Source organism: Puma concolor, chromosome B2 (assembly GCF_028749965.1).
Source record: "Puma concolor isolate L17-30 chromosome B2, mPumCon1.1.hap2, whole genome shotgun sequence".
Classification (NCBI taxonomy): domain Eukaryota; kingdom Metazoa; phylum Chordata; class Mammalia; order Carnivora; family Felidae; genus Puma; species Puma concolor.
Window position 1 is genome coordinate 106658005 of NC_141671.1, and position 13520 is coordinate 106671524.

The window sequence follows — 13520 nt, forward strand, 5'->3', positions numbered from 1 at the left end:
CTCTACCATTGGTGATTGATTCATTTCAGAGAAAAGCATCTAAGAGCTAATAATCTAGGCCTGCCTTTCTTCCCTTGAGCAGTAAATCATCCAGACCTGTCAGAAATGTTATCTCAAATCATCAAAAGCAAACAGTCTTGTTTATGATTACTTTGGGGGCCTCTCTGAGCCACAAACCTGTGTTCTTAATCACTGTGAAAGTTTAATGTTAATTATTGTATAAATTTGACAATAAGCATTTGTCATAAATAAAAAAATGAGAGGCCATTTATTGTCCAAAATGCATGACATCATCTGCAGATTAAAACAAAACCTGTGGGTCCAGGTAGGCACTAGTAGGCCACAATTATAAATCTCCTGGTATTAATAGTTTCTTGAATTTCATCCACTTGCATTCTTTTTTTTTTTAATTTTTTTTAAGTTTCTTTATTTATTTTGAGAGAGAGTGCACACAAGCGGGGGAGGCGCAGAGAGAAGGAAAGACAGAATCCTAAGCAGCCTCCACCCCATCAGCACAGAGCCCGATGTGGGGCTCGAACTCATGAACCATGAGATCATGACGTGAGCTGAGATCCAGAGTCAGATACTTAACCGGCTGCGCCACCCAGGCGCCTGTCATCCACTTACATTCTTACGTGTGGTATTGGTAGTAAATTTTATCTAGTGTGTGAAATTCAATTCTATTTAAATCTATTTTTTTAGAGGGTGAAAGTACTCTACCAAACTTTCAGTAATATCAGCCATGACAGAACAGTACTTCCTAACAACTTGAGGCTTGTTAGAGTCTAGATCCTAACACGGGGTTCTCTAGAATAGGCACCCCTGGACTAGTTTAGATGGGAACTTAATTCTGTGAGCCCTGGTCATTTGGATGGCAGTTCTGAAATCGTTATGTGAAGAACGTCCCTGTAGTATGAACAGCAGCAGCCATTTCAGGCTCAAGCCCGAGGATCCCACGGTGTGAAGTACTCCTCTCCCATTCAGCAAGGGTGCTCCCCTGTGCATGCTTATCCACGGGTGTTTCCGGAAGTGTCCCGAACACAGAATACACAGCCGGCCCTCTGGGGAGCATTGTGTTGTTTCCTCCAGCCACGTCACAAAGTGGCATCACAGTCCTGAGGTGTTATTTAACTTCCACCAGAAACCCATTTCATTGTTTAAAAATGAATCCTTTCAGGTATGATGCCAGCTTGAAATCTGTTCCTCCTCCGGATTTTGGCACCCCTACGTTGCATTATTTTGAAGACTGGGGTGTTGTGACTTACGGAAGTGCCCTGCCTGCAGAAATCAATAGATCGTTTCTTTCCTTCAAGTCAGGAAAACTGGGGGGCCGTGCAATATATGACATTGTCCACAGAAACAAATACAAAGATTGGATCAAAGGATGGAGAAATTTTAATGCCGGGCACGAGCATCCTGATCAAAACTCATTTACTTTTGCTCCCAATGGTGTGCCTTTCATCACTGAGGCTCTCTATGGGCCAAAGTACACCTTCTTCAACAATGTTTTGATGTTTTCCCCAGCTGTGTCAAAGAGCTGCTTTTCTCCCTGGGAGGGTCAGGTCACGGAAGACTGCTCATCGAAATGGTCTAAATACAAGCATGACCTGGCCGCCAGCTGCCAGGGGAGAGTGGTTGCAGCAGTGGAGAAAAATGGAGTGGTTTTCATCCGAGGGGAAGGTGTGGGAGCTTATAACCCCCAGCTTAATCTGAGGAGCGTGCAGAGGAATCTGATCCTCCTTCATCCACAGCTCCTTCTCCTCGTGGACCAAATACACCTGGGAGAGGACAGCCCCTTGGAGACCGCCGCAAGCTTCTTCCACAATGTGGATGTTCCCTTTGAGGAAACAGTGGTAGATGGGGTCCACGGGGCTTTTATCAGGCAACGGGATGGTCTGTACAAAATGTACTGGATGGATGATACCGGCTACAGTGAGAAAGCAACCTTTGCTTCAGTGACATACCCTCGGGGCTATCCCTACAACGGGACAAACTACGTGAATGTCACCATGCACCTCCGGAGTCCCATCACCAGGACCGCTTACCTCTTTATAGGGCCGTCTGTAGATGTTCAGAGTTTCAGCATCCACGGGGACTCCCAGCAACTGGATGTGTTCGTAGCCACCAGCCAGCATGCCTACGCCACTTACCTTTGGACAGGAGAGACCACGGGACAGTCTGCCTTTGCACAGGTCATTGCAGATCGTCAGAAAATTCTGTTCGACCGGAGTTCAGCCATCAAGAGCACCCCTGTGCCCGAGGTGAAGGACTACGCTGCTATTGTGGAACAGAACCTGCAGCATTTTAAGCCAGTGTTCCAGCTGCTGGAGAAGCAGATCCTGTCTCGAGTCCGGAACACAGCTAGCTTTAGGAAGACCGCTGAGCGCCTGCTGAGATTTTCAGACAAGAGGCAGACGGAGGAGGCCATTGATAGGATTTTTGCCATATCGCAGCAGCAGCAGCAGCAGAGCAAGTCAAAGAAAAACCGAAGGGCAGGCAAACGCTATAAATTTGTGGACGCGGTCCCTGATATTTTTGCACAGATTGAGGTCAATGAAAAAAAGATTCGACAGAAAGCTCAGATTCTAGCACAGAAAGAACTGCCCATAGATGAAGATGAAGAGATGAAAGACCTTTTAGATTTTGCAGATGTAACGTATGAGAAACACAAAAACGGGGGCTTGATGAAAGGCCGGTTTGGACAGACGCGGATGATGACAACTCGCAGCAGAGCCCCTTCCGCTTCGTACACCAAACTATTCCTGATCCTGAACATCGCTATTTTCTTTGTCATGTTGGCGATGCAGCTGACTTATTTCCAGAGGGCCCAGAGCCTGCACGGCCAAAGATGCCTTTACGCAGTCCTTCTCATAGACAGCTGTATTTTACTGTGGTTGTACTCGTCCTGTTCCCAGTCACAGTGTTAGCGCTAAAGCCATGCGTTGCCGGATCGTTGTGTGGTCACAAGAGTCTATGCAGAAAAAAAAAAAAAAAAAAAAAATTGCCCTAGTTTGTTACTGGAATTTTTATCTCAGATTCATTTTAACAAATTAAGGGGAAGATTTTTTCATACAAGAAAGCAGGGATATGGAGAAATCGGAATTGGAAAGGCAAAGGTTTATCAGAGGAAGGAGAGTAGCTTGGTTGTCCCATGGTGTTTCTGGAAGTAACTGGCTTGGCTAAGTTAGCAATGCATATAATACTACTCTTAGAAGAAACAACAAGTCTGATTTTAAGTGATATTTTTTCTTGAGAGAAAAAGATTTAGATAGATTTGGGTTTTATTAATATTAATTTAATGATGTTTAGCAGTTTCCAGATACTATTTTATGGCAAAGACTGAAGCCCACAATAATGAGAAATTCAGAAAAATTTTAATGGTGGAATCATGTTGAAAAATAAGTATTGCTAAGTCCTGGGATGGCAGTGTTCACTTCCTTGGAGGGTAGTTCATCAGGGAAGTGACAGCAGGATCTGCATATTGGATTACTATTCGGACAACATAATAAAATGATGACAGATGATCATTAAAAAATTGAAATATATTTTTCTGTAGAAAACACATCAGTGAATGAATATTTCCTTGATGTTGGTCTCTGCGCACACGTAATGCATCCATTTGTTGTTCAATAAATAAGACAGTTACAGGCAATTTAATTTTCTATTTTCCTTATATGGAAAACTGTTATAGACCCAGTGACGCAACTTCAGAATAAAATATTTTATACCCCGAACATTGATTTCAATACCAAAGAAGATGGGGGAAGCTAAAGTTTGGATATGATTCTTATGTTTTTTTAATAGAAAACTTTAAGTTTATTTTGCTAAATAAACATCATAATTATGATTTATCTGTAGTGTCTTTCTTCATTGTTGGATTACATTAAATGTGTGTGCAACAGTTTTGAAATCTTTGAAGAGAGCTCTTTATTTGGACCATGCATCACTTATAAAGTAGTGTTTGAATTGAAAGAAGTACTTTCTCTGCTACGTACCTTTTTGTTGTCTAATCCTATTTTAAACATTTGGAACAAAAGCCAACTTCTGATACTTAAATACCAAACTTAAAAACATAAACTTGCTATAGTTATTTTACTTAAGTTCTTAGGTGGTAACGGGAGCACAGAGTACTTGAAACATATTCCACAGTTTATATTTCAGCGTAAGAAAATTATCTACTTTCAGGGAAGTTAAGAGTAAATTATCTGACGTTCCACATAGTTGAGTCTTGCAGATTTCCTCCTTGAAAACAGAAAATATGCTTAGCTCAAAGTTTACAGTAAGAACACATGCACTGATTTGTAGGTTTAAAATAGTAATGGCAGTCTTTTTACTTGTCCCTTTCGTTCATGGACATATCAGAAAGTAACAGAAAACAAGGAAATGGAGAAACTCTTAGAATCACCTTTTTTTGCGGTTCAATTTTGAACCTTGTTATGTAAAGTAAAAACCCAGGTTTTAACTTTTAACTGTGCTTCACTCATTACACTTGGAATCTAGAAAATGACTTCTGAGGAAGTATTTTTCCTTCTTTCATGGAAGAAGTCTCTAGGGAGGATGTCATTACACACTGTTTAAAAGAATAATGTTTTCAAAAGAATAATGCTTCCGTTTGTCCTGCATGGATGCTGTTACTGGGATTTAAACTTGCTTTATGTGACAGTTTCTCCGTTTACTTAACCTCATTCAAGATTCCTCTCTTCTGTTTTTCATTCAAAAGGATGAATTGTCTGAAATGATCAAAAGCAAATTTAGGAAGAAAAAAAAAAGGGAAAATTGCTCTTTGAGGCTACCAAGCAAACCTGATCTCAGATCCAAAAACTCAAGGCATACTTTCTAATACCGATTAAAAGCGCAAGCGAGTGCCAGATTCAGCTCTCCTTTTGTTTTCGTTAGGTTAGGGCAGACAGTGAATTAGTCATCATAGCATGGCCCAGTCTAACACATTAGCTCATTTTTTAAGCAATTTTTAAAAATATGGTAATCATGCATCCTTGAAGCAAAATTCATTCACTGGGTTTTTTTCCCCTTCTAATTGGACCTCATATTTCACTTAAAAGAAACTTCCAGAGGCAGTGTCTTAAGTGGTTAAGTAAAAAAGAAAATGCTGAAACAAATCACAGCTCTTTATAGTGAGACATGTTTTATATCAGGGATAGTGCATATTTGAATAAAACTAAGCAACTCTTTGTCCCAGAAAACCAAGCAATGTTAAATCTCCCTTGTAACGGAGTAATCAATTATGGAATCTGTTTCAGGGCTGCTCACTGAAAGGAGTGTTTCAAGTTCACTGAATAATATGTAAGCTGTTTTTCAGGGGATTGGCAGGACTCTAGCCTTAACCTTAAAAAAAGTTTGGGAATTAATAGCATACACATTTTGTGCAGTGGAAGGGGCATGCGTATTCCCTGGTTGGTAACTGATTAGCTTACAAACAGCCATGAAGATGGATGAGACGTATCTACTAAGAACATTCTTTTGAGATCATTGTTATAATTGTTAATAAAGTCGGTGGCAGGCCTTGTTCTGGAACTGTTTTAATGATTAAAACTTATTGTATTGCCTAGAATATTGAATTAATTCTTCCACGAATATTTAGTCATGATTTTAAAGAAGTAGCAAATGTCCTAAGTTTGATAGTTTTTTTTTTTTTTTTTCAAAAAAATTTTTTTTCAACGTTTATTTATTTTTGGGACAGAGAGAGACAGAGCATGAACAGGGGAGGGGCAGAGAGAGGGAGACATAGAATCGGAAACAGGCTCCAGGCTCTGAGCCATCAGCCCAGAGCCTGACGCGGGGCTCGAACTCACGGACCGCGAGATCGTGACCTGGCTGAAGCCGGACGCTTAACCGACTGCGCCACCCAGGCGCCCCCTAAGTTTGATAGTTTTAACAGAATATCATGCACACTGAATGTTTTTTTGAAAGAAAAATTTACATTATGATTTAATCTGTTAAAAAAAAAATCTTGATAGTTTACAAAACTGCCCACAAAGGAATTTGAGATTTCTCCAGATTTTTCAGAGAAACCAAGTTGTGAAATGTTGTATTTGTAAGTTAAAAACTACATTCATGTTTTTCCTTAGAAATATAAACAAGATTAAAATGGATATGACGATGGGGAATAGGCCCATGTAATTTATCATCTGAACTAGGCACTTTGGAGAGTTAAAGGAAGAGCAAACTACAGATATAAACCAAGAATGTTCTGGGAACACTAGGACATATGGTCATCTATGCCATAAACCATTAGTTAATTCAGGAAATGAAAGAGGTTAAGGAGGTGCGTGCAAAGGTCTCACTTGTACTTTAGTGCTAAAAAAGGAACTTGAGATGATCTAATTGTGCCTCCAAATTCTACAGGTGGGGAAACAGTCTTCAGCAAAGGGGCTTTCCTCTCTCTCACTTCCTGTCATGCTTATTCCTGCGCTCATTCCATTTCCGTTGGCAAAGTCCATAGGCTTGATTCTCCCATCTTTAGGATCACGTTGAGAAGAGGTCAGTTTCTGCAGCTTGTTTAGGTTACTGGCAAAGATAAATACTTTCCCAGCAGTGTTTCAGCTATTTGCTTTATGCTGTAACACAGATTCACTGCTGACATTTCTCAGGAAATGACTGCAGGGAATCATGCAATCCACTCCAGAGTCTAAATAGTTAATTTTCGGTCCTCTATTTTAACAGGTTCAGACACATCACCACTTGAAGAACAAAGGTCAAAGTTGCACTGTGACTTTCTTGTTCTTCTGGGCTGTATAGTTTCCCTCTCTTTGGGGGAAAGAGGTTTTTGGGGGTTTCTTTTTCAGTTTTAGATTTTTTTCCTCAAGTTATACACATACATGATTAAAAAGGTAAAATAGTACAAAGAGGCTTGCATTTTTATTTATTTTAAAATGTTTATTTTGAGAGAGTGTGCAGAAAAGCACAAGAGGGGGAGGGGCAGGGAGAGATGGAGAGGAAGAATCCCAAGCAGGCTCCAAACTGTCAGTGTAGAGCCCAACACAGAGCTTGATCTCATGAATCATGAGACCATGATCTGAGCTGAAATCAAGACTTGGACACTTAGGGGAGCCTGGGTGGCTCAATCGGTTAAGCGTCTGACTCTTGATTTCAGCTCAAGTCATGATCTTACAGTTCGTGAGATCCAGCCCCGTGTCAGGCTCTTCTGCACTGACAGTAAGGAGCCTGCTTGGGAATCTCTCCTTTCTGTCTCTGCCCCTCCCCCACACGTGTTCTCTCTCTCCCTAAATAAATAAACATTTTTTAAAAATTAAAAAAAAAAAAAAGGCAGACTCTTAATCAGCTGAGCCATCCAGGTGCCTCAAAAGGCATGTAATTTTAAACACATCCTGCCCACTCGTTTTTCACTCTAGGTTCATGCTTTCCAGAAGTAACTAATTTTTGATTGTCTTAGCTGCTGTGTCCATTATGTCCTTGTTTATGACAAGGTCTAAAACTTCTTACCAGTGAAGAAGAGGATTTAGCTCCCTTGTCCATCTCCTCTCTCTTCACACCTGTTTCATTCACCCCCAACCTTCTAACAGAGCTATCATAATTTTTGGTTAAGTCACCATTCAGCATTTCCATACTTACCACCATGATAAGTAGGACCTGCGGGTTAGCCATGTAGAGCACTGTCTTGCTTCTTTCCATGTAGAACTTTGGTTTCCCCAAGGTTAATGACTATTTCTTTTTTCCATTTGCTTAGTTGTCAAGCAATTTCATTTCATCTCCCAGTTTTTCCAATAGGAGTGGGACTCTCCTCCCTCTATGTTCAGTCACCTCTATGTAATCGGATAGCCCTTTGTGTTCTTGGGACCAGCCCTCCTTACATGTTAGTTGTGCTCAGATCTCTTTTCTCCATCATTCTGAGGATTCTGTGTGCCTTTTTCTGTGTAGATCGTCTGCTGCTTGAACTTCATGCTTCCTTTTTCTTCATTAATATCTCTTTTTTTAACGTTCATTTTTAAGAATTGAGAGAGCAAAAGCCAGAGCATAAGTGGGGATGGGACAGAGAGAGAGGGAGACACAGAATCAGAAGCAGGGTCCAGGCTCTGAGCTGTCAGCACAGAGCCCAGTGTGGGGCTCGAACCCAAGGACCACAAGATCATGACCTGAGCTGAAATTGGATGCTTAACCGACTGAGCCACCCAGTTGCCCCTCCTCCCTGAGATTTCTGAGGAAGAACACGTGAGTGGTAAATATCTTGCCCCTTTGCATATCTGAAAAAAAATTTTATTCTCTCCTTTTGATCAATCACTTAGCCAACAACTACTGTAGGTTGGAAATAACTTTTCCTCAAAATTGTGATGGCGTAGCTCCATGACTTCCCAAATGTTACTGAGTTTTCTCCTGGACAGAGCAATTTTCACCAAAGTCTCCACTCTCCTCCCTGGTTACTTCAGCGGAGGGATGCTGGGGGAAGGAGGCGCTTAATAAACCTAACTGTCTGTGTTCTGAAGGTCATGGAGGAAGGGAGCTAGAAGTCTCACTTATTCTCTGATTAAGCTCAGCATCTCCACTCTCAGCTGTGTCGTGTCTTTAATTCAGAATCCCTCTTCTCAGTCTCTCTGGAGAGGCAAAGCCTCATCTTCTGCTGGAGTCCAAGTGTGCCTCTGCCTGCTCTGTGGTTGGATTTTCCACTTTCAACTGCATTTCCCCCACCCCCCCCACCTGCCAATTCCTGAGCCTCCTTGCAGTGCTGCAGAGCAAACTGGCTTATTTCTGTTGACAACCCCATTCTCTTCTTGCTTGGATTCCAGCCTCCTCTTTAGTTACCATCCATCCATCCATCTTCTCTCAGCTCCCACAGTCTTATTCCATTCTCCATTCATTCATTCTACAAATATATATATATATATATATATATATATATATATATATACACACACACACAGATATATATATATTTTATTTTTTATTTTTTATTTATTTTTTTGAGAACCCACTTAGTGCCAGGCACTGTTGTATTACTTAGAATATTACATTAGTGAAAGAAAGATTCTGCCTTCTTGTTGCTCACGTTCTAGGGATGGGTCTGACAAATTAGCATAATGTATAAGTGAATTACATAGCCTATTAAAGGATGATAGGTGCTGGAGGATGTAATGGAGACTGAGAAGGGAAGGGTGTAATTTTAAACAGGGTGGCCAGGGTAGGCTCCATTGATGTCCCCACTCCCGTTCTCCTTTTCATTTTTAAGATCCTTTTACTGTCAATTTAGTGGAGTCTCAGGAAGAAACAGATATAAATTGATATTGAACCCAGTGTGTTTAACTGGAAGCACCATATCACTTTTTAAGAGAGTTGCTAAATAAGAATGACAACAGCACACTTTTACTGAGCACCTACTATGTTCCAGGTACTGTTTTAGGAGCTAGAAATTTGGTAGAGAACAACAAAATAGAACCTGGTCCTTGGGTGGTTTATGTTCTGATATGAGTGGGTGAGAGGGAGAGGCAAGTAACAACCACAATAAAAATATAATATGTCCAGTAGGGTAAGCATTATGGAGAATAATGGGAAGGGATGTAAAGTGATGGTGAGCTGGTACTGTTCTATAAAAAGTGGTTTCATGTGTGATACATATGAGCAGACACTTGAAAGAAAGGACGATTTCTAGGAGAAGTGTGTTCCCGATGGAACAGAAGTTACAAAGGCCCTGAGGTCACTATGTGTTTGATGTGTTTCAAGAACAGGAGGCCAGTGTGGCTGGAGCAGAATGGGAAAGGGGAGAATATTGGGAAGCAAGATCTGATTATACATTCCCTCATGGATTGTAGCAAAGCCTTGGATTTTGAGGGGGAGAAGTCAGTGGGAGATGTGGCCAGCTGCAGGAGAAATAACCAGGGAGAGGTGAGTCCAGGAGCTTGTATATTTTCTAAACACCCAGATGGTCCTAGAATCCAGGAAGAGGCTGTGGCTGTAGATAGAGTTGTCGGTGCCTTTTTTTTTTTTAAAGTTTATTTATTTTGAGAGAGAGAGAGAGTGGGGGAGGGTCAGAGAGAGAGGGAGAGAGAGAGAGAGAATCCCAAGCCGGCTCCATGCTGTCAGCACAGAGCCAGACGTGGGGCTTGATCCCACGAACCATGAGATCACGACCTGAGCCACAATCAAGAGTCAGACGCTTAACTGACTAAGCCGCCCAGGCGCCTCAGTTGTTGATATCTTTTTAAAGGTTAAATGGAAAATCCCTAGCTGTGTAAGGGGAGAAATGCATTCTTGGTAAGTGGAATAGCATAAACAGATGTATGAAAAACCAAGACTTATTCAAGGATTGACCCAGATTGATGTGGTTGGCTCATAGGGCATAAAATGGGGAGTGGTTGAAGATGAGACTGGAATGGAAAGCCGGGAGAATATTAAAGTGGACTTTGAAAAAATAAATAAGTAAAGAGGACTTTGTATGGCATGTTAAGGAATTTGGACTTCATTCTGCAGTGAGGGCTCCTCAACCTTTCTTATGCTTCAGCATAACTGAGGGATACAAACAATGCCTATTACTGAACCAACATGGCAGTAAGTTTCACCAGGTGGGATGTGTGGATAGGGTGGCTAAGGGGACTTGAAGGAAGGGAGGTAATGATAGCACACATCCATGTGTGTATGTGTGTGTGTGTGAGGTTTTGAAAAATCCTTGAAGTGGTGCTCATATGCCCCATTTCCCACCCATTCACTCTAGTAGAAGTTTTCCCTCTAGTTGGAAATCGCTGCAAGCAATGGAGAACCATTGAAAGATTTTCTTTTTAAATAGACAGATTTGCATTTTATTTTCATTAAATCTTTTGAGCATTTATTTATTATTTTTTGAGAGACAGAAAGAGACAGAGCATGGGCAGGAGAGGGGCAGAGAAAGGAGACAGAATCAGAAGCAGGCTGTAGGCTCTGAGCTGTCAGCACAGAGCCCAATGCAGGGCTTGAACCCACGGACTGTGAGATCATGACCTGAGCTGAAGTTGGACACTCAACCGACTGAGCCACCCAGACACCTCACAGATTTGCATTTTAGAAAGACAGCTTTAGCTTCAACACGGGATGGACCCAATAGGGAAGAGATAGGAAGTTTTTTGCACAGTCCTTCCATAGGTAGGAGATAATTCGCTCTTTAAGTCTAGAGAGGGAATATTTAAGATCCAGCTCACAGGCAAAACATGTGACCAAAGGGATATATATTTTGTGGAAGGATAGGTCAAAAGATGATAAATCCAGGGGCCCTCAGGATGTATGTGTCTCTGCGTCCCATTTACTGTAGAAGAGCACAGGTGCCTGGCACACCTCTGCTCCGATCCTCTTGACTGTCCCTTAATAAGCTTCGGAAATTGTCCAAGTCTTCCTGCCACTTCTATTTTCAGCCTGCCTGTTTCAGTGACTCCACATAGATTGGTGTGGTCGGGGTAGAGGGTGTACGATGGAGGGTAGTGGAAAACAAGACTAAAAAATTAGACAGTGCTGGGTGCCTGGGTGGCTCAGTCGGTTAAGCTTCCAACTTTGGCTCAGGTCATGATCTCACAGCTTGTGAGTTCGAGCCCCAAGTCGGGCTCTGTGCTGACAGCTCAGAGCCTGGAGCCTGCTTTGGATTCGGTGTCTCCCTCTCTCTGCCCCTCCCCTGCTTGCTCTCTCTCTCTCTCTCAAAAATAAATAAACATTAAAAATTTTAAAAACATTAGACAGTGGGGTAGAGGAGATGCCCCTTCTCTCCCCTTAATTTTTTAATTTCTCCCCTTAATTTTTTAAATAGTACCAATTGTATTGGCATTTTGATTAATGCAGGCAGTCGAAATACCTTCTAAATGGGAAAATTAGAGGTGCTCCTTCCTCCTCCTGCTGTCCCTGGAAGTTATAGGGCAACTTTGTCATGGAAGGATCATGTGACTTTAATGGTGAGCCCCAAAGGAAACACGAATGATTGGGGATGGGCTATTGAAGCTTTGGTTTAAGGTGGATTTTCTTTTTTAACGTTTATTTATTTTTGAGACAGAGAGAGACAGAGCATGAACGGGGGAGGGTCAGAGAGAGGGAGACACAGAATCTGAAACAGGCTCCAGGCTCTGAGCCGTCAGCACAGAGCCCGACGCAGGGCTCGAACTCATGGACTGCGAGATCATGACCTGAGCCAAAGTCGGCCGCTTAACCGACTGAGCCACCCAGGCGCCCCGAGGTGGATTTTCTTAAGGCAAGAGCTTCTAAAAACATTTCAGTCAGCTCACACTTTCCAAATTAAACAAGGAGAAGTGATTTTAGTATATATTTAGGAATTATTTTCTGAATAAAAAAAGTTTCCAATGGTTTAGGCACCTTCTTTTCCTTTCAAATAAAGTGTAAGAACAGGATATTGGAATTACCCTTCTCTGTGAAGGGGACATACCAGCAGTCTTTTCTGCTTTTCACTTTTTTTTTTTTTTTTTAATGCTTTATTTATTCTTGAGAGAGAGACAGTATGAGCGGGGGAGGAGCAGAGCAAGAGAGGGACACAGAATCTGAAGCAGGCTCCAGGCTCTGAGCTGTCAGCACAGAACCTGATGCGGGGCTCAAACTCACAGAGGGTGAGATCATGACCTGAGCCGAAGTCGGACGCTTAACCAACTGAGCCACCCAGGTGCCCCTGCTTTTCACTTTTTAGCATTTGTTGTTTACCACTTTTTAATTTTGTCCAGGGTAAGAGACCACAGGTAAAATACAGGAAATTCTCATTTATTGCCTTCCTATGCAGATAATCTTGATTCCTTAGTTCCCTCACCCCACTCTCTAAGGAATCTGTTTTAGTGACAAAGCATATCCATGCCATTTATTCGAGTTCTGAGGAGAATTCTTGGAGCACTATATATATTTAAAGCTCTGTTCCTTATACAAAAAGGACTGAAGGAAAGAAAATGTGATTATTTTGAAAGATGAATTCACAGAACTTTTTATCAAAGTTGAACTATAAATTGAAATAACAACTGAAAACATCACTATTACTGAAAATTGCCCTTGGGTACCTCACACTTAGAAGACATAAAGAGAACATGAAAATCACTACTCTGACTTCGCCACTACACTACAAACCTTGAGGGTAGCGATTAGGTCTCCTGCTCGTTGTGTTTTTTATTTTTTAATTTTTATTTATTTTTTATTTTGAAAGAGAGAGAGAGAGGAGGGACAGGGGAGAGGGGCAGAGGGAGAGAGAGAAGGAGAGAGAGAAAGAATCTCAAGCGGGCCCCATGCTGAGCAGGGAGTCCAACACAGGGCTCAATCCCACGACCCTGGGATCATGACCTGAGCTGAAATCAAGAAGCAGATGTTCAACCAGCTGAGCCACCCAGGTGCCCGTCCTGCTCATTGTATATACATGATTCTTACACAGTGCCTGGCACATCCATGGTGTTCAAACAATATTTGACAAACTGACTGACGGAATACATGAATGGAACGTAGTCTCAGAAGACCTTAACATATAGAACTCCAGCTGGTGCAATGAGCTAACATCACTAACCTCCCACATCGCTGTGAACTTTGGCCCTGAGAGATGCTCCAACTAGACCCTA

At 41.8% G+C, this 13520-nt stretch overlaps 1 protein-coding gene across 4 annotated transcripts in view; it reads left to right on the forward strand.

Moving 5' to 3' along the window:
* DSE (dermatan sulfate epimerase) overlaps positions 1-3851 on the forward strand; it is an 85369-nt gene extending 81518 nt beyond the window's left edge. For all 4 annotated transcript variants that reach the window (XM_086707645.1, XM_086707647.1, XM_086707646.1 and 1 more), the window contains one exon: positions 1178-3851. In XM_086707645.1, coding sequence (XP_086563771.1) covers positions 1178-2927 — 1750 coding nt within the window. In that variant the 3' untranslated portion in view covers positions 2928-3851. The remainder of the gene's footprint in view (positions 1-1177) is intronic.
* Positions 3852-13520: the final 9669 nt, after the last annotated feature.